General features: G+C 36.5%; 7 protein-coding genes across 7 annotated transcripts; 4 read left to right on the top strand and 3 right to left on the bottom strand.

Moving 5' to 3' along the window:
• Nucleotides 1-22: 22 nt before the first annotated feature.
• On the top strand, nt 23-3,170 carry I206_101565 (uncharacterized protein; the record flags this gene model as incomplete). Its single annotated transcript, XM_019158168.1, has 13 exons — nt 23-72; nt 130-689; nt 821-968; nt 1,057-1,381; nt 1,484-1,557; nt 1,636-1,722; nt 1,779-1,785; nt 1,848-1,923; nt 1,998-2,091; nt 2,174-2,318; nt 2,492-2,617; nt 2,677-2,895; nt 2,973-3,170. 13 exons carry the CDS (start codon nt 23-25, stop codon nt 3,168-3,170), a joined length of 2,109 nt encoding a protein of 702 aa, XP_019008781.1.
• A 558-nt stretch (nt 3,171-3,728) lies between these two features.
• I206_101564 (uncharacterized protein) lies at nt 3,729-5,995 on the bottom strand (the record flags this gene model as incomplete). The annotated part of the gene is made up of 10 exons (XM_019158169.1): nt 3,729-3,857; nt 3,959-4,049; nt 4,147-4,303; nt 4,434-4,578; nt 4,754-4,984; nt 5,133-5,286; nt 5,350-5,485; nt 5,589-5,671; nt 5,737-5,806; nt 5,875-5,995. The coding sequence occupies 10 exons, from the start codon at nt 5,993-5,995 to the stop codon at nt 3,729-3,731; spliced, it is 1,317 nt and encodes a 438-aa protein (XP_019008782.1).
• Nucleotides 5,996-6,390: 395 nt separating this feature from the next.
• Nucleotides 6,391-7,820, top strand: I206_101563 (uncharacterized protein; the record flags this gene model as incomplete). The annotated part of the gene is made up of 4 exons (XM_019158170.1): nt 6,391-6,699; nt 6,768-6,947; nt 7,008-7,540; nt 7,646-7,820. 4 exons carry the CDS (start codon nt 6,391-6,393, stop codon nt 7,818-7,820), a joined length of 1,197 nt encoding a protein of 398 aa, XP_019008783.1.
• A 685-nt stretch (nt 7,821-8,505) lies between these two features.
• On the top strand, nt 8,506-8,916 carry I206_101562 (uncharacterized protein; the record flags this gene model as incomplete). Its single annotated transcript, XM_070202417.1, has 1 exon — nt 8,506-8,916. One exon carries the CDS (start codon nt 8,506-8,508, stop codon nt 8,914-8,916), a length of 411 nt encoding a protein of 136 aa, XP_070058518.1.
• An 83-nt stretch (nt 8,917-8,999) lies between these two features.
• I206_101561 (uncharacterized protein) lies at nt 9,000-10,323 on the top strand (the record flags this gene model as incomplete). Its single annotated transcript, XM_019158171.2, has 4 exons — nt 9,000-9,142; nt 9,308-9,367; nt 9,427-9,906; nt 9,996-10,323. 4 exons carry the CDS (start codon nt 9,000-9,002, stop codon nt 10,321-10,323), a joined length of 1,011 nt encoding a protein of 336 aa, XP_019008784.2.
• An 824-nt stretch (nt 10,324-11,147) lies between these two features.
• On the bottom strand, nt 11,148-14,034 carry I206_101560 (uncharacterized protein; the record flags this gene model as incomplete). The annotated part of the gene is made up of 6 exons (XM_019158172.1): nt 11,148-11,257; nt 11,331-11,542; nt 11,601-13,334; nt 13,395-13,557; nt 13,619-13,688; nt 13,774-14,034. The coding sequence occupies 6 exons, from the start codon at nt 14,032-14,034 to the stop codon at nt 11,148-11,150; spliced, it is 2,550 nt and encodes an 849-aa protein (XP_019008785.1).
• A 2,361-nt stretch (nt 14,035-16,395) lies between these two features.
• On the bottom strand, nt 16,396-19,979 carry I206_101559 (uncharacterized protein; the record flags this gene model as incomplete). The annotated part of the gene is made up of 7 exons (XM_070202416.1): nt 16,396-16,761; nt 16,845-17,965; nt 18,012-18,216; nt 18,267-19,353; nt 19,409-19,664; nt 19,745-19,768; nt 19,817-19,979. The coding sequence occupies 7 exons, from the start codon at nt 19,977-19,979 to the stop codon at nt 16,396-16,398; spliced, it is 3,222 nt and encodes a 1,073-aa protein (XP_070058517.1).
• Nucleotides 19,980-20,673: the final 694 nt, after the last annotated feature.

Below are 20,673 nucleotides of genomic sequence, written 5' to 3'. Positions count from 1 at the left end.
GCTTGTGAACGGACTCACCAACATGCAAGATACTATAGCAGACACTCGATATAATTCATGGACAGCAATAGGGTAAGTTCTATCAAGTAGTTTAATCCGGCCAAAAGCTGAACTCATCTTGGGATTTAGGCAAACTTCAAATCAATTAATCTTGTATCATCCACCTTCTCATGCACTTCAAGTTCAACCTCATCCTTCTCTTCAAACATCTTCCTCAACTCCAGGTCCGTCTCGTTTACCTTTACGATTACTTGGTGAATCAACAAATGATGATCCTATAGAAAGTATAACTACCGTACCTCATTGCCCATATTGTTCTCAACCTTTACCAACGACGTCAACTAATATACCAGAACGTCCAATTATTTATCATCAGTCAAATCAATATGAAATACCAATAGAAGAAGAACAAATCAATGGTGGGAGAGGTAGGAATAAGTATTTCAGAATATTGGAAAAAGCTCATGAAGGTTCAAGACCACCTTCACCTTCTCCTTCGGGGTCGTCAACACCTAGAAAACGTCATCAGACCCCACTCATGGAAGATGAAGATGAAGATCAATTAGATGAAGCTGACTTTCCTGCAAGAGGATATTATGATAGATTCTTCAAAGAGGAATGTAAGCTTGGAATGGGTGCGGAAGGTTCAGTGTTCTTAGCTACTCATGTTATAGGTGGCAACGTATTAGGTAAATTGGATTCACATTTGAATATACCGGTGAAATCTCAGGTCAAAAAGCCTCTGAACGGAGCTGATTTCCATTCACACCTTGTCTCTGTATTATGAACGAGTTGATGATCTGATTGATTTTTTTTTCAGGAACATACGCCGTCAAGAAGATAGCAGTTGGCCGATCCAAATCATACCTCTTCAAGATGTTACGTGAAGTACGCCTACTGGAAGCTTTACGACATCCGAATATAATACCATATCATCACTCTTGGATAGACGTAACCCGGTTCTCAAAGTGAGTTGAGTCTTCAACTGATGTGTGAACAGTCATGGAATAATCGTTCCCATCACCACAGTAACGCCCTTCGCTGACCATAGTGCAGCTTTGGTCCACCCATCGTAGCTCTGCACGTTCTCATGCAATATGCCACAGCTGGAAACTTAGACACCTATCTTTTGACTCGATCACATACCAATCAACCTCGTCCAGACCTCTCAGCAGGGGATATAGCAGATTCAGAATCTTTAGGTCAATTGCCAAAAGCAGAACGTATAAAAGCTTTCAAACGAAGAAGACAATCTGCTGTGGAGGGGTTGGCGGGAAAAGGAAAAGCTAAAAGAAGGGAGGAAATGAGGGGTGTTTTGCTTTTAAGTGCGGACGAAATTATGAAATTGTTTGGCGATGTGGTGGAGGGTTTAGCTTTTCTTGTGAGTAGGGTCTATATTTTCAAGTTTTGTATTCAAGCAAATTGTGTTGGGCTGTTTGGGAAAACTACAGCATGGATAACTAATCTCATTCTTTGAATATAGCACGCAAATTCCATACTTCATCTTGATCTAAAATGTTCGAACGTCCTTCTACATTGGGAAGAAGGCAAATTGATGTGAGTTACCTTTCTCAAGTTCTCTATGTTGGTGCTGTTTGACAGCTCAGATCCCACTTACAATTCTGCACTGTACAGTCCAAAAGCACTCATATCCGACTTTGGTACGTCTGAAGAGATGCTACGAGGTAAAAGGGAAAGGACAGGTCACACAGGGACTATGGAGTGAGTTCTCGGTCAAATGGGTTTAAAAGCCATAAAACTAATCATCACTTTTGTAGGTATATGGTATGTCAGCTTCTGGAACGTGTTCGAATATCTCGGAAAGCTGACAAAAAACAATCGATTAGGCTCCTGAAACGCTAATGCAAGACACTCAAGGCAATTGGAGACCTTCGGACTCTTACGCAGACATGTGGTCATTGGGTATGTTTCAGCTAAGTACCACTATGATGTTTGTTTGAATACATCAAATAGCTGATTTGACTGGCCTCTCAAAGGCATGATTCTGCATAAAATGTTATTCTTACGACTACCTTATCCTGATACTGAAGACTTTGATGCTTTGCATAAGGAAATACTAGCTTATCCCGGGTAAATGAAACTTTTGCTGCTAAATATATCCGAACATCTCGGTTATAGAATAGAAACCCAATTGCTAATTATATTTTAATAGGTTTAAACCATCTAGTGATATTATCCAGTCTCTAGAGCGACGACATATACCGCGAGATCTTTTGCTTTTATTGAGCAGATTGGAAAGCCTCATTCCTGAGGAAAGACCTGGCGCGGAAAAGGTCAGAGCGGGTTTGAAAGGACTTGTAAGTGAATTCTAATGCCGAGTGCAAGGCAGTATATACGGTGGATATGGTGTTTCGCTGCTCTCCAATCTTGGTTCATCCGTTCTATCCCATTTATTGCTGGCCTCCCTTGAATCCACCCTTTGCGGTATAAATTTCCAAGAATCAATAAGCTAATGTTCGATAATTTACAGGAACAGAAAATACGTTCTACTCCTACAACTCTAACTTCGAAGGCAGGTGAATTAGTTAGAAGGTTCGCCTCGCCTTGGTCGAGTAGAGAGGATGATGGACATAACATAAAGGAATATAATGGTATGGTAGGTGATATTTCTACTCACCAGATAAATTTAGCTTAATATTCATTCGCTTTGGGCAGGACGGCATCCCCCAACACATACCGGAATCTTATTCGCCCGTTCGAACTATTCTGACTTTACCCAGTCCACAGTTGGATCTTAATACAATTTCAAATTCTAATTTCAATCTCGATATTAAGAAGAACAATTTAAATTTCAATGAGTTTACAACACTTAATCGTAAATTAAAGAAAATAGATAAAGGTAAATCAATCAGAATAGTGATTCTCACATTAAAGGTAAGTCTTGAGGTTTTTAATAATGCTATTTGATATTTAGTTGAATTCATTAATTGAAATTTATTTCTCAAATATAGATTATTTCTATTCAACCAAATTTATTTGGTAATGATTTACCATTTTCAAATTTTTTATTTTTATTAATTTTATCTATTATTCAATATTTTTTTGAAGAAGAAAATAAAGAAAATAATAAAAGTTATTCAATTAAATTTTCATTTTTATTTAATTCAATTCATATTGGAATTTTATTATTTAATAAAATTAATTATTGATTTTTAAAAAGTTGAAAATGATAAAACCTAAAAAGTTTATTTTTGAATTTAAAAATCAATCTTCACTTTTCAAAAAAAAAAAAAAAGTTTGAAATTATTTGTATAAATTGATAAATTGATAAATTAATATTTTATAACATTTTCAATCTACAAGTACTTATCTTTAATTATCCTTTTGTATTTTGTATATCATCATCTTGATATACTTTGTTTATGTCATTCTTTGAATTAACATTCTTAAAAGATAAAGTAAAACTTATGATTACGATTCATTCTTTGTTATAGTATTTTTCATAATATCATCTTATGTATATCGTTTCTTGATAACGATAAATTCATGTTGAAATTACAAAATAAATATGAATTATCAAATCTACTCTTCCAAGAAGAGATTGATAATTTATGTGATGATCTTATGAAAAACTATATTCAAGACAACGATGCATTATCACATATAATAAATTATTGATAATTTACATCTAAATTAACTTCTCTTCTCATTTCATCTCATATCTGATCCAACTTTAATCACCTCCTGTTGCCTAATACCGAAAACATTCATTTAGCAACAGATGGGAAATAACCAAATCCTTCTAGAAGAGTGTATACTGTACTCACTTTATCATATAATGATTTAACAACGTCCCCAACTTGTTTAAGAGTATCTAAAGCTGTGTTGTACATTGGCTAAGAGAGATAATCATGAGTATTGAGTACCAAAACCGAGTAGCGAGATGATCAGGAGGCAAAATTGAAAGTATGGTTGAATGAGGTAAAGCATTACTTACATCTTCTGCTGGTTCATCATACACTTCGAGCGTACCAACTTGTTCGTTCAAAACACCGTAAAATACTTGATCTAGGATCATCTGACTCAATCTGAGATGACACTTGATCAGTCCAAATTGTCCATTGTCGGTATAACGAAATATTCAGGCCATAGGAGAAGGACGAAGTGGATCACATAACAACTCACTTCTCTTCGACTACTTGTAAACTTTGTCCAACTTCCGAAGCTATCCAAGATAGCTCAACAGCAGAATAAGGTTCTATAACTCTTATCAGATTTTGCTCCAACAGTGTATCGTATAAGTGGGAAAGATGCGATCGGATTAAAGGGTCTTGTTGAAGTTCTATGATATCAATTAGAACATCAGCTTGACGAAGTGATGACAGAGCAAAATCGAAAGGAAGGGCGACAGCTGACGGCGAATTGGAAAAGTAATTTGAAGTGATGAAATATCAATACGAGTTGATACTCACGCTCTTGATATTCTTTCAAAGTGGTCTTGAACAATTCCAAACTTCTCTCCTTCAATGCTTTAGCAGTCTCTCTCATTGCATCTAAATCTTTACCTGCATGTGGTGCAGCCGACTTGAGGAGAAGTAACGGTGGGACGTCGTCAGGCTATAAAGGTGAAACGAAATGATCAATACAATATCCTTGGCGTGAACGATTGGTCTTTCGGACTTTTGAAATACACCGCCCGATATTCGTGACCATCTTCGAGAAGGCCGTTCCCTTCGATAGGTCTCATTTCTTTCGCCATCGATGGTAGCCAACATGCGTAAAAGCGACTCACCAAGCTCATCATGATCTTACAAAGTAGCATATATTTCAAGCCCCTCAAAGCCCTCGGATCTTTCTCATCGATTTGAGAAAACCCTTCGAATGCTTCAAAGAAGTAAGAATATGCCGTTTTGTAATCTTTATCATCTGCATTGATCGCTCCTGATTGTAAATCTAATTGAGCTTGAAGTAAAGGTGGACAATAAATCGAATTTGCTGTTGTACGGGCAGAAGCCAACGCGGTCTATGTGGCGGTGGAATCCAATATCGTTATTTTCGGTGGAATCAGATGTTTAGTTGAGCACAGATACGGAAGGTAAAAATAGAAACGAAAGTAAGTAAGAATTACCCTTTCACATATTCGCACATAGCAATAATTCAAATCGACATACCTTTGCTCTTGGTAAATTCTGAATCGCATGAGCAGCTCTAGATTCCAATAAATACACTTCGGTCAATATGATCTTATCGTCTAATTGTTTCAGTTCTTTCAGTAAATTTTCGGTCATAGTCAACGCTATTCGATATTGTTCAGAGTCTAGTTGTCTGTTGATGATGTATACTTCCATTAGCTAGTTCCTGATCTGACAGTAAATACAAGGTACTCACAGTCCGACCAATTTGATCTCCAATGATTGTCTCAAAAATACTCTCTTCTCTTGTCTAGCCCATTCAATATTATCATTCGTCACTTGCATTTGCAATTCACGGGATGACGGAGGGAAGTAGTCAATAAGTGTACGGACTGATGTGAATCGCAGGTCAGTTCATGCAGCTCTTTCTTTTCGACTGGCATCTGATTTACGACATTTCTGGATTAGGTAATGAGCACAATAAACACCACTTACTCAGCTTAGCTGTTTTAGCTTTAGCGATTTGAGACATGAATGTTCTTGAGTCAGTGACCAATTGAGCTAACTCCTTGGCTTTGCTAAGATGATTCAAAGCTTATTAGTTATCACATTTCTATAGGTATATGCAAGTTCAATGACTCACTTGTGATCCCTATACAGCGCTCCGAGCTTGACCAAAGCAGTTTCTTGATCTCGCAGCTCATCTTCGTCAACTGGAAGAGAATGTTAATATCAGCATATGTTGATGAGGACATTGACAGATGCAAAATCTATGACCGACCAGCTTTCTTAGACAGTATATCCCTATAAATCTGTTCGGCCTTTGCTGGATCCGAAGAAGCTGATGAAGTCGCTGCTTCCAACTGGGATGCTGATGTCGATTGCTCAGGTTGTATGGCCATGTTGAAGTTGTTTTGTTGCCTGTGAAACGGGAGGCTATGAGTTGTAAGGCAAATAAACTATTTATTCGTAGTGGAAGTATTGTCGATGACGGTTGTTCAATTGATTATAATTGTAGCACTTGTAGCACAACGCGTAACTGCTCATACAGTAAGAGAACTGGAAGCGGAGGATGCCGCCAATCATAGAGGATAAAAGGGAATAAATCCTACTCTCAAGATATTCTGCAGTGTGGAGTCCCACAATTGGGAAGGTCATCAAGCTTGTCTTTCACCAATAATTGTTAGTATACATTCCACCTGTTGATAAATCTATTTCCTTTCCAATAAAAGACATTCAATCATTACTACCCTTGCTTAATATCTGCTCGATATCTATTCACTGTGTCGTTGCCAAGATGTCGACAAATTTACCTCTTCCGCAATTTTACGCTCAAACACTATCATCCCTCCAACCTATATTCGACGACACAATATCGACCTCCGACCCTAAAGCTCAACCTATTTTGAGCTCTGCGCTTGACAATCTATACTTGATTCAACGAATGATCAACTCCCTGGGTGTATTCTCTGAAAACGAAAGTATAGATGAAGTCGGAGAAAGAGAATTGGTATTCATGAGTCTTGGATGGGTAATTGGGTCTACTGAAGAGAAAGGCGGCCTGAGTGGACGAGATGATAGGATATCAAGCTTACAACGTGCCGAGGTGAGTCGAAATTTCTATCAGTACTATATATAATTCTGAATTAAGCTGATCTGTAATTCGGCTCTCAGACTGCCTATAATACATATCTCGAATTACTCAACTCGTACGGAGTGCTCAGTCCTGAAGAGAAAGCCGAATCTTCAGCAGCTGCAAATGGACAATCTTCGATGCCCAAAGATCCAGCAAAGAGGAGAGAAGCTAAGATTGCGCAATATAGAAGAGAAAAAGATTTACGGCAGACCATCTCAGTGAGCAGATTCATCTTTTCCTAAGCGGTCAATGAGCTCACTGATCTTTACTGTGTCCAGAACTCATTACCCACTCATCCCGATACGTCCTCATCACCAACAACCTTCCTTCTATCCCTCTTACCTTTCAATTCTAATCGTCCGAGCGTAGTTTCCACTTCTACCGGATCAACTTCAGTCAATCCAGATGACGAAGAAATACCAACATCTACCATAGTATCTATACTTAGATTACTTCACACACTGACAATATCATCATTATCCTCAATCAATATGGAATTAGAATTATTATCAAATGCACCGGCAAGTATCACTCAAATCGCAGAGCAGGATCCTCGTCAACCTAGAAGAGAAGAAGAAGATAGTACATGGAGATTAGATAGGCAACCTGGAACATATAAGCCTAAAGAATTGATATCGGGTAATGGAAGAGTATTGAGACCTTTTACAATCTTACCTTCTACACAAGCTATGAGTGATAGGGAAAGGTTGAAAGGTGATGTGTTCAAGCAAAGTTGGAGATTACCAACTATGACTATAGATGAGTATTTGGAGGAAGAACAGAGAAGGGGTAATATCATCACTGGTGGAGGGTGAGTTTTGTCTGCTCCTTCCAACCTGATAATTCAACCGCCCATGACTGGTTAGGAACGGTTCCCTATTTGTACAGTCAGCTGATCCGCTGCGATCAACTTTAGCCAAGCGTCATACGATGCTCCCACTGCAACCGAGCTAATGGAGCTTGAAGCTGAGAATGATGGAACGATAGTGGCTGAAGAAAATTACGAGAAGAAGAGATTGAAAGATGAGAATTGGGCTATGTTTGCGGATGAGAATAAGAAAGGAGCTGGAAATACCATGAACAAGGGGTAGTAGTGCGTCCTATCAACATGTGAATATGGCGTAACATACCTGAATGATGTTCTGATGACAATTTTTCCTTACACTGACATTTGCCATCTCTAAGAAACATTATACTAATGAATGCAGTCATACTCAAGCTCATAGGCGTCACAAAAGATACTTACATCCTTTATGTTGACACATCTGTGATAAAACCCAACTCACCAAACGCGTGAGATCTTCGAGTTCCTTTGACAGTAGACCCTCCGACCGATAGTCATTTAAACTTGAATACTACTCCATGACATCGTTGCGACTTTGATAGTTGAAATATTACTAAGCCGATCATATCAAGTACAGGTAGAAACTTCAAGTTTACTATACGGCTGTCTAATCAATTTTGATATATGATAACTTTAATAAGAATCAAGTTGAAGATTGTTCAGACCGATAACAACATTGATTCCGGATCCCAATTCTAAACTTAGTGTAATCTCATCATCAAAAAGATTGCTTTGGAGGAGGAGAAGTCTCCAGTCATCTAGAAGACAGAGATAAAAACCTATACGTTAATACCAAATTTCAAGATCAATTTTATGAATCTACTTAATTATTCGATTTCTAATCACTTCATTGATCAATTTTCCCATAAATATCGAAGTTCATATAATCACAATAATCAAAATATCAATTTTCAAATAATCTCACAAAAAAAATGTCATTTGAACCTTTAAAAATCCCTTTATCTCCTAGAACACCATGTGCATTACTTTCAAATTTAATCTTATCACCTAAACCTAATACATCAAGTATGTTTGATATAACAAATAATTCAATAATGTCAATAATTTCACCAATTTTACCTAATTTTAATTTTTCTTCTAATCAATTAAAAAATTCACCTATTTTAAAAAAAGAAAACTTAATAGAAAAAGATAATTCAAATAATAATAATAATGAATTAAATAAAAATATTAATTTAGAAAAAGAAAATAAAATAAATTTTAGATCATTAACTTTTAAAGAAAGTTTACAAATTTCTAAATTTATATTAGAAGAAAAAGAAAAAATAAATAATTTTCATAATAAAAAAATAATTAAAAAAAAAATAATAAAAAAAAAATAAAAAAAGAAATTATGAATTTTTTTATTAAAATTGCAAATTTACTTGATGAATTAAATATTAAATTAGATAAATTTAGAAAAATTATGGGAATTCATTTAAAATTAATTTTTGATAATTTTAATGATTTTAATGATGATTTTTCTTCTTCTTTTTCTTCTTCAATAGAAAGAAAAGGAAAAAAAAAGAATAAAAATAAGAATAAACAAATAAACATAAATCAATTATCGTAAGTTCTTTGATTTGAATTGGTTTGATTTGATTTGAGAGTTTTCATAACTACGAAATGGACGATGAAGTGATTATAAGATTTATGAATTGATCTAAGATGGAAGGTATAGAAAGATCTGAAGAATGAAATGAATTTTAATCTAATGTTTCTTGAATGATATAGCTTGTCTATTCAAAATACATTCGTAACTTCAAATGAAGAACCACATCCATTAGATCCAGAGTAAGTTGATTTAGAAATCGCACTTGAACTGGGAGAATATATTAATAAATCGTTAATAGACCTCTACCCCTTCCTATCAAACGTATAAATCCAGATGATACACAAGTCAATCGTACTATTCAAGCTGGCTTATTAAAGGCTTTACCCATTAATATAAATCCTTCTCAAATTTATTCAGAATTATCAATCGTTAAACGAGATCGATCATCAATAAATTCTTTTAAATCTATATTAAAATTTGATTCAAATTCATCATCATCATCAATTACAAAAAAAGAAAATAATCATATAGTTATACCTTCCATTTCGGCATATCGTATAAAAAGGATTGATGGAACTAATTTAATGAATGTTCATAATTTCGATAGTCGATTTACAAAGTTTGAAAATCAGCAAATACCTTTAACATCAAATAAATTTCAAAAGTATAGTCCAATGAAATCCTCTTTCAATATTGGATATAATTCAGATCAAAGATCTAAAAGATGGAAAGAAAGAAAAAAGAATATAGATTTAAAGATAATTATTAATAATAATAAGTAAGTAATATATAAATTAATTTTAATTAATTAATCAAAATAGATAATAGTAAGAATTAAAATATAAATTTCAATTTTTTTTTTTTTAGTCATAAAGATTTAATTAATTCAGCTTTACAAACAAATTTAATAATTTCATCTAATATTAAAACAACAATAACACCTTATAAAATTTATAAAAATATACCAATTTATAAATCTAATAAAAAATATAAAATTGGTACTTTTACACCAATAACAAATTCATTTAAAAAAAATAAAAATAAACATAATAAAATGATACAAAATTATAATAATGAATTTAATTATTTTAAAAATAAAAATAAAGATAAAAATGAAAATGAAAATGAAAATGAAAATCAAATTTCAATACCACATACAGGTAGATTTCAAACTAATTTAATTCAACCTTTTTGATTTAAATTACAACTTTTTACATCAACGATCAAAATCAAAATCAAAATCAAGTATCGAAAACACACAAAAACCAATGAAGAATTAAAAATAAAATCTAAATTTCCATATAAGAAATTAGTATTTTTGTAATTAAATATACTCATTTTCAAAATTGAGTAAAATAAAAATCAACTATTGATTTAAACCGCAAATATATAATCATTCATGATGATTTTAAGATTTTATGTATATATATATATTTATATATTTAAATAAGTAAACTAAATATATTTCAAATCATAAGATTTGCTAAAATGACTGAAAATATGAATTACAAAATTTATTCATTTCGTTCGTTCGTTCGTTTATTGAATCTTTGGAATCTTTTAAATCTCAATTTTATATATTCCTAATTCATATAGAAAGCTGTTCTATTTGCTTGATTGTTTGCTCTGATTGTTGACCATCGAAATTATGAGGACAATGAATAGGAATAATTGACCGGTGGTATATGATATACATGAGATGAGAAAAGAAAAGGTAACAACTTATTCATTCTAATTTTATATAATAAATATGTATATACAAGCAACTTCAATGTCTAATTTTTGAACAATCTAACCAGAAACTCGACTACGCTGAGATTAACAGCTAAAAAGCCTCATTTTATTTCATTTCATTTACAATTATACTCTTTTGATACAGGGGATTTCCTCTTTTCTCTATATAAAGTCACATTTCTCAATATTTCTTCAGTCCATCAATCAACAAGTACTGGAATGTCCGATCATCATGATACCAGTTGATTTACAACAGCCCATTTACTGTACCATCTGAGTATACATTTACTCAGGCAAGCCCCCTTGAGTACTTGGCGAAGCAGTCCCATTTTCGATCTGAGCAGAAACTTCAAAAGGTAATCTCGTAGCAGCTTCAAGCGCAGCTCGGACTTCGCCTAATATCACAATGCCATAATATCTATCAGTCATGAATATTATCTTCGGTTCACACTGAATACGACAACTCACCAGCCATAGCATCAATACCAGCCCACATAGTTCCATAAGCCTCTAAACCAGCCAGAATAACTTTGACATTCGTCAAAAGCGCTTCAACTTCCTCAGATCTCGAATTTGTATAACCGCTAAATGTATTTTCAGCTTGGACAGCTAATGCCAACAATAAAAAGGCGTATGCTCCTGTAACCAAACCACATGAACAGAATGGCGGCCATTTTGGACTACTTAGTCATTAGCATTAATTTTCATATGATAGTACGAGATCACATATACACTCACGGTCCATCCCACATAGCCATGACTGCCGATCTATGGAGCACTTCCAATCTCACAATTGTGTGAGCGGCGGTAGCGCACCTAGCAAGGGAGATACCAGGTGGAAAAACGTCCAACTGTTTTAGTTCGGGCGGCGGAAGAATCTTATCTGATTTATCATCAACACCCCAAGCTTTATGCGGTTTAGTGTTGATCGAGCTTCCACCTGAAGGTCGCCTGCTGTGAGAAGAACCATTTTCTGAAGGTGGCACGGACGATCTAGGTGGCGTAGGTGTAGTTATCGGTACGATGGATGCTGTGATCTCTGGATAGTGTGTTGGAGCTTGGTAAGTAGGTGCATATAATTGCGAGGCTCCACCGGGATGAGAAAACCAGGGCGCAGGCAGTGATTCGGGGTAAGTTTCTGGCGCCCACATGTCATCGATTCCGAATTCATATATCTCATTGGAATCGTACGGTTGTAAGTCCTGAGGGTACTGTTGACTCATATCCGAATTCAAATCTTGAGAATATCCGTTGAGAAAAGGGTTGCCGATTTGAGCGTAAAGACCTTGCTGAATCTGATCGAACATCTGTCCCTCAGGTGAGAGCGAGAAGTTTTGATGAGACCCGGCCGACATAACAGGATCGCCGTTATTGAAGTTTTTATCATGATTCGATTGATTTGCAATGGACAGATCGGGTTGATATCCACGATCGGGAGTGCCGGTGACAGGAGAGTAGTCTTCTTCCGGAACAAATTCAGGAGCTTGAGGTAAACCACAGATCTTTTTACTGAATAGCGATACTTCCGGAAACGCTTGCCATCTGTGGATATGGATATGTACCACTGCCAAACCCAAGCGAGCTTGTAGTTGTTGATTTCGGGCGACCTCCTCTTCCCCACCTGGGACAAGGTCAATGATAGCAGTAGCTTCAGCTTGTTTGATGAGATCCATGACCTGTTTATCGACATCATACATCTTTTGACGAACGCTTTCGTCTTGTGTGACTTGGGTACTCTGATTATCTGAAGGACTGAAAAATCCAGCTGAAGCTTGATCTGAAGCTAACTGTGGGAAATAAACCGATGTCACCAGGTTGAACACTCTGATTGTCGATTTGACGGTATCCAAGAAGTTTGCCCATGAATGATCAATCTCTGAACAGATAGGGTAATGAACAAATATTCCAGGATCATCAGGTCCCACAACTGGTTGGTTGCCGGAGACCAGACCTGCCAAGAGCTGGCAAACAAAGGTAGTCCACCAAGTTCTACGAGCCATATCTTTTTGCCAATCTGCTCCTTCTATCACCCGTCCAATCTCATTCTGTCCAACAGGTACAGAACTGGGCGTGAATTTATCCAGTTCGTGAAGCCCAAGTTGCATTGCCAGTTGAGTCGCGTAAGCTGATCTTTCCCTGTTTTTGGAGATGCTTCCGCGACTTGCCCATTCCCATAATGACAAGATCGTGGTAGCTTGTACACACTCCAAATTAAGATGCCCAGAAGCCGCGATAGATTCTACAAGTTGGAGCGCTTGCTCTGCAAAGGCGACAGAGGCTGCTTGACGCTTTTTCTTCGAACGACTAGAGTTTGGATTGGGATCCTTTGGATGAGGAGCAAGAACAAGGATTGCTTGAACCGCAAGCAAGAAGGGTGAGTTGGGAAGCAACGTTGGGAGGATTGTGGAGAGAAGATGTTTTGGAGGCATGAGCGTGATATATTGGTGAACGTCTTTGTAGTAGTCTTGAAACCTATGAATTCGCGGATACGTCAGTTGAGTTTGTAATGAAGTATGTTATCTGACCACTCACACTTCTTCTCGAGATGAGAATCGTCTCACCACCTCGGTCGTGTCTTCATTCACATCGAAATCACTATCGTCAGACATGGTTGACGGTCCGTGATCTAATGCCGGAGCAGTTAGAAGAGAATCCAGCTTTTTGAGATATTCCGCCAAAGCAGTAGGAGCCATCACTATGTTTTATACTGAGTCAGCTCCTCGACCGCTTAGTCTCCTGTACATCGTCTAGCTCACCTGGTCGTCTCTTTCTTGCACCACCCCTCCGTGATTTGACAAACACGCATTCTAGGTTCTTCCGAGCGCACTGTTGATGTGAGTCGAATATTAGTTCTGCATCTTTAAATCACGCATAAATGAAGGATAATAGTGAAGTTCAGCTTGATACTTACTTGTCCACAGACCGGTTGATTACCATCGCATTTAGCTTTCTTGTTTCTACAACTAAGGCAAGCCGCTTTGACAGGTGCAGACTTTTGATTATTGCCATTGGTATTTCCACCTTGCCATTTCCCTATTCCTCCTAGACTTGGACCAGCAAAATTAGGTAGGTAGGGATCTGTTCCGCCAGGCGAAGATGATGAACCTGCACTATATTGATTCTCTCCATACATTTGATGATCCTGTGGTAATGAATACGGGTGATACGACATTGTCATTGATTTGTATAGAGGGTGGCAAGAATTGATATCAAGGAATGTGAGTGCTAATATAAGTGTATAAGGTTTATTTGCTCGTTTAATATTATCTTTACGTTAGGCAAAAGTCGAATAGATGATTCAGCAAGAGCGCGAGTGGAGGGCTGAATGAGTGGTATATCCAATTGTATTGTTATGCGTAGACCATGATCCTGAATGAGACCGGGGTTGATGATGGGGGCCGATTATGTGTTATGTTTACTTTTAATTAAATTGCTCATTAATCAATCGTCCATATCAGAATTATGGTGTTTTTTTTCTCGCTTTTATTGATTTCGATTTGGAATAAGAATGATGATGGTCAGAGTCTGGGGACGTAAACCGGCTAAGGAAATAAGCTACTTCGTAATTAAAAAAAAACGAATAAGAAGGGGGAATTACCTAAAAGTGAATTTGAGATCGTCGTTAGCCGTTTAAGTGGAGGTTAGGTTTATGAACATATGATCCATATGGGTGTTTTAGTTTGACTTTTGAGTGGCAAATCCCTAGATGCGGAGAGGAAGAGTTTTAAACTTGATCAGGGATCATTATGATTTATTTATTTGTATTAGATTCCGAAGTTTATATTTACAGTTTTACAGCGGCCGCGGTTCTAGACCTATAACAGGAACAAACCTCCACTCGGCAGCCTGAAACATATTTTGATATGGAAAATCACTCAAAATGACTGCCACTATCTAAATATCACCGAGCGGGATTTTGACCACATGGTTTCAATGAAAAGAAAAGACGAAACTGCCACTAAACGTTTTTTGTATTTACTCTAACTGATACAAGCGGAAAGATTTGTACACGGTATACGGTATCATCCACCTATCCAGCTTTGCTTGGTTGTAGCAATTCAACCAAAAATCATTAAAATAAACTGTTAAAGGCTATATCCTCTTTTCTTCTTCAACCTTCAAGTCGATAAAGAGCTAATCAAAATGGTAAGTGCATACGTTATTATTCTTCCACGCTACAGCAACCAACATGAAGAAGGATATGGTATCTAGGAGGTTCTGGGATGAGGAGCAGAAATGCATTGATAGGCTGAGGATAAGTTGGAGTTAGAACGAGAAGGTTTGGAACCGGACGTATGAATATAGAACAAATAACATATATGAATGGAGGAGTGGATCATCGTGAAAGAAGGAATAGTGGAATGGGAGATCAGGAGATAGAGGAGGAGGGTATAAGGAAAAAGACGACTCGGAACGCAAATACACATAATCGAGCAAGATACTATCTTCCCCCTTCGACGACCAATTCTAAATCGACTATACCTGTATCAACTATCTACTCGACGATTCGTCTCCTCACCATCAATTCTTAGATATCCACTTATCAACATGTATTAACGAAGACAAGATGGTAGACATTTAGATTAGATACCATATCCTTCTTGAAATGCCCTAATACCCCATCAATCTCAGATCCTTTCCACACTCTTAATGCTAACTTTCAATACGCATCCTTAGCCTTCCCAAAAAACCTTCATCATCAAGCAAAAGCTCGCCAAGAAGGCCCGACAAAACAGACCTATTCCCCAATGGTTCCGTCTCAAGACTGATAGTGAGTTTGGGTTTCATCTATATGTTTATTATAATTTGATTGTACAATCGATCGAATCGTGAAACCTTATTACTATCAATTCACAACGCGAATTAGGATATATGCTGACCTTTTGTTCTTTCACTATCTAGACACCATCCAAGTCAGTTGAATCTCCTTACTTTCATTTTCATTAACCCTCATCAGATCTTACTATTTTTCCATGCTCACAAATCGCAAAAATCTCTCCGGATCCCGAGTGATTAACTCAATCACATTATGCTGACATTTAACTTTACAGTACAACGCCAAACGAAGACATTGGCGAAGAACCAAGCTCAACCTTTAAGAGAACAAAAATTATTCAAAATCTCTATTCGAATTCCACATACTTCTTTTGGTCCATTTCCATATTTTCACCAATTTTATACCGTCTTATAGGTTATTTTGGTTGATATGAGATGATATACTTGGTTTAAAATTGATCCTGTGTGACGAATCATTTGAATTTGCAAATGCAAAGTTACAATATGCTTGCAAATGCAAAGTTACAATATGCAATCGATATAATTGAACTAATATTGTATTAAATTGTTAACTGTTTATTCATTCAGCTTTAAATTAAGATAATTCATATACGTATATTTTACATTGAATTATTTTACAACAAAATGTTTCATTATCATTAATATCATTTATCATTCATCATTAAAAAGAAAATCATATTAAAATTAATTCGTATTTTCATTATATATTTTTTTTCATTTTTTTTTTTTCTTAATTCTAAGTCATAATAAAAACAATTTCTTTAGGTCTAACAAAAATAACTTTAATCAAATCATCATCATCATTATCATTATCATTATATTTATCATCATCATTATTGATATCATTATTACCATAATTTATTTGATCTTGATCTTGATTTGATTTATTAAAATTTCTTCTATCTCTTCTATTTAATCCATTATTGATTTTTAAATTTTTGTTATTGATTTGTTTAGTTTTAGATTTTTGAAAATATAAAATTCCATCTTTAATTCCATTTAATAAAATTTCATTTTCAATTTTATTTTTATTTTCATTTTTTGAATTATTTTGAAATTTATTTAAATTTATAGATTCTATTCCTATCCAAGGGCCTTTAGACTATTTTTTTAATACCAAAAATTTAATTTAATTTAATTAGCTTAAATTCGTTTATCCAAGTTATTCCCAAGTACTGAACTTACCCCTTTCATATGTCCAATATATCTTATATTCCCTTGAAATCTATTTCTACTTTTATCATGTACTACAATACAAGGTATACTTTCATTTAAAATTATACCAGGTCCATCCCAAATTTTTATTTGATCCTTATCATTTTCAAATTTATCATTTTTCTTTATCGTATTTAAATTTAAATTTAATTGAGATAAAGCTGTAGAAGGTGAAAATGAAGTTTTTATGATTGGTTTGGAACGTTTAATCATCGTATCGTTATTGATATTTTCGATTGCATTTTCATTTGAATGATGGACAAACGAAGAAATGCTAGATTTCAGTCTTATTTGCTTTTCAGATTTACCTGAAGAAGGAGTAGGAGTCAAAGTATTCAATCTTGATCTAGTATTGACTTTTGGAGTTATAGGTGTTCTTTCAATAATGTTTGATCTTGCTCTCGATCTCAACGATGACGATGATGATGGAGTGATACTAATGTTTTTACTATAACCATTGCTGCCGCTGTTGCTACTGCTGTTGCTTTTGCTGTTGCTATCGCTAATGCTATTGCTGTGTTGATGGGAACTAGGGAATAAAGTGCGTTTATCTGTCACACGTTTCGGTTGTAAGGAAGTTTGCGTTGTCCCAGTGAATGGAGATTGTCTAATAGGTCGGGAGGTCGATGAACTTGTTGCGACCACAGAAGATGGCGCAGAGGTATTTGAGTGGATGCGAGAAGGTAGTATTGCATTGTTGCTTATCCCATCGCCGGGAGTCCTTCTTTGAGGAGTGACAGCATTCAAGGGACCGTGGCGGCTGACTGAGGTTTTCGAACTCGTGCCAGGTGAAGGCGTCAAACGAGGTGCGATGTTATCTGGGTCATTAGCAATTCGCATAGACTCGCGATAATGGTTGGAGCGAGTCGAGATGCTAGACACAGCACTTGGAAGTCGTAATCTCTTTAATCCGCCCGAATGGTCGCGAGGAAGTTTAGAATTATCCGTAGTAGTTGTGCGTCCCTTCAAATGATTGTCTCTGGATTTCGAAAGGGTTCCATATGTATTTGGACCAGACCTCGAAGTAGTGTGAGGAACGATCCTTGATGCTCGATTTCTCTCGCTTCCCACGAGCTGATTCACATTTACACCTAGGTCTGTGATAGGTTAGCAACTTTCTCAAATAAATGAACTTACCATCACTCAGCTCCTGGAGGACCCAAGGTTCGAGAGACCTAAAGATCGGGTCTCCATGATCGGTCATCAATTCCCATCGATGATTGATATTCTCTACCAGTTTATTTCTGACTTGGCCCATGATTATTCGGATTCTGGATCTTGGGCTGACATCGTGATGTATTGAGTTTTCGTCCAGTTTCGATTGGATAGTGGTCATGAGTGTCTATGCGTTAATTAGCAAGGCGAAATTTTTCTGCTGAAAACAAAGCTTACCTGATATATAATGGGTGCAGAGGAGAATCCCTCAACTGTACTAGTCGCGTTTACTACTCTATCCATAGTCTCTTCTAGCAAATCGAGAGACATCGAATGATCATGAAGTAAATCAACAAACTCTTCGGCACAAGCTACAGCTGGGAATTGATATTGTAGCACGTAATATGCTTTTCGCTCAATCTCGTCGATCATTTGAATAACATTATCTATCCAAGTTGATTCTCCTTCTCTGCTGATTCTCATCATATTTTCTATACGTATACGTGCTATTTTGATGGCTTTCAAAGTCGAAATTACACTAGCCGGTTTAATTGTCTCCTTGACAGCGATTGTAAGATCTTGCCGTGCATCTTCATCGGCTGTTCCAATTTCTTTTCCCCAACTTTGTTCCCAACTTCTTACGAGAAAAAGTTTGGCTCGATGTTCAAGTGTAAGCGCATTGACATCACCTGATAAGACATATTTCCAAACTCTAGGAGCTCTAGCCAAACACTTTTTACATCTACAAGAATCCCATTCTAAACCATGACAAAAATCATGTACAATTCTAGATTCAATTTCATTTACAAGTGAATCAAGTTGTAAATAAGTGGCAGCTCGATGAATATGAAAAGCAGTTGTTAAATCAAAAGTTCGATTTGAAAAATTCAAATGACCAGCATAAATATATCCAAGGCAAAAATGTAAAGAAGCAGGAGTGAATGGTGGAATTGGTAAATGAATATCTGAAGAAGGGGGTAAAAATGAAGAAGTGTTCAAAAGTACTGAAGCGAAATAAGGTGATCGTGATGCTAAAATACAGCCATGGGAAGAGAATACTGCGGTCGCTGAAAGGGAATCCGTTGAATTGTCGGAATCGTTAGGATCACACGGTAGGGGATCTTCAGATGTAAGATGAATTCGTACGTCTGAGTATAATTTGCTTCTCCACATATATGTGAGATCTTGACCTAGTTTATCACGTCGATTTTGCAGATCGCCGTCTATACTGGAAATTTTACTTGCTTCTAAGCCCGATTCATCATGAGATTCTACATCAATCCACTGAACAACATCACCTAATCCCTCGCTTGTATATAACCATCTTGAGGTGATGAAAATTCGTTAGTCTAGCAAAGATTGATAAACAGATGACTCACTCTAGCTGGGATTTAAACAGTTCAGGCGTCTCGTCATCCAATAGCTGTAGCACGTTGACCTCCGCATCTTGCTGTGTGAATTCACCATTTAGTGTGATAAGCGATGTTTGCGATATTGTTGAATATACGCTGATTGCTAAAGGCTCTAACGCTTTAGACGGCAGATCTGGAAGACTATTGAGTAAATAAGGGGATGGCACTCGAGATGGTTTCTGATAATTAACCGTCGACTGGAAGTATCGATCTTTGAACGCCTCTGAAACGCAAAAGCAAATCAGTTACTTAAATACTGCACATTCAGTGTAGCCTCATTGTAATTTGGAAAAGGGGACTCACTAGGTGCGCGAGCATATATTATTGCTAGACATTAGCTAGCTATTTCTGGAGTTTGGAACTTACCTTTATGACCCCATATTCTCTCTGAGGATCCTAAAGCTTCCCAACTGATATCTCCAAAACGGTTTTGTGCGTTCTCATAAAGCGATCTGAGATCTCTAATCCAAGATTCCGTGGATTCTAGTAACCTTTCTTCCACAGAGGGAAAATCTATATTTAACGGAAGTACCGTCATTGATTGCGCTGGATGCTGAAGTTTGCATAATCGAGATGAAATGTAGAGAGCATGAACCATGAAAATATCGAAGAATGATATAGTATTTTAAACAAGTCTTATGCATGTTACATTGGAATTAATCTCACTAACTAAGAACGCGACGAATACTCGTAGATTTCTCGCGCAACTGGCAGTATTAGTAAATGGGGGGAAATCTATACAACTATAAACAATATATTTCTTCTATATACAAATCTGTAGTCCGCATTCTTATCGTATTATGATCATTGGGTCTCTGCTATGGTCCGGATACTCTTGAGACTGGTCGCTGCGTGCTCTTTCGCTTTAACGATGATGTCTATGTGACCTCCCATCTGGGCTAAAAGGGAATCTTGTAGGATCGCAGCCTTGTGACGAATTTCGGTAAATCTATGTGATTGTGAGCAAGAACAAGGTCAATTACAATCCTATCGCAAATACACTCATTGATGCTCAATTTGACATACGCTATCCTGGTATTCTCAAGCCGCGATTGCGTGATCAGGACACCTTGTTGACTCGCCGCCAGCATGTTGGTCACCTCTGTCTCCAATTGAGCTATGACCTGGTTTGTATTTGCGTTCTCAGTGGGATCCGTGTCAGCTATATATCGGATAATTACAGGAGAAAGCGCTTGGGTAAAGTGCTGACCATTAATGTACAAGTGAAGGGT

This window comes from Kwoniella pini, chromosome 2 (genome assembly GCF_000512605.2).
Source record: "Kwoniella pini CBS 10737 chromosome 2, complete sequence".
Classification (NCBI taxonomy): Eukaryota; Fungi; Basidiomycota; class Tremellomycetes; order Tremellales; family Cryptococcaceae; genus Kwoniella; species Kwoniella pini.
Note: the sequence above shows the minus strand (reverse complement) of the source record. Positions and strands in the feature narration are given on the sequence as shown.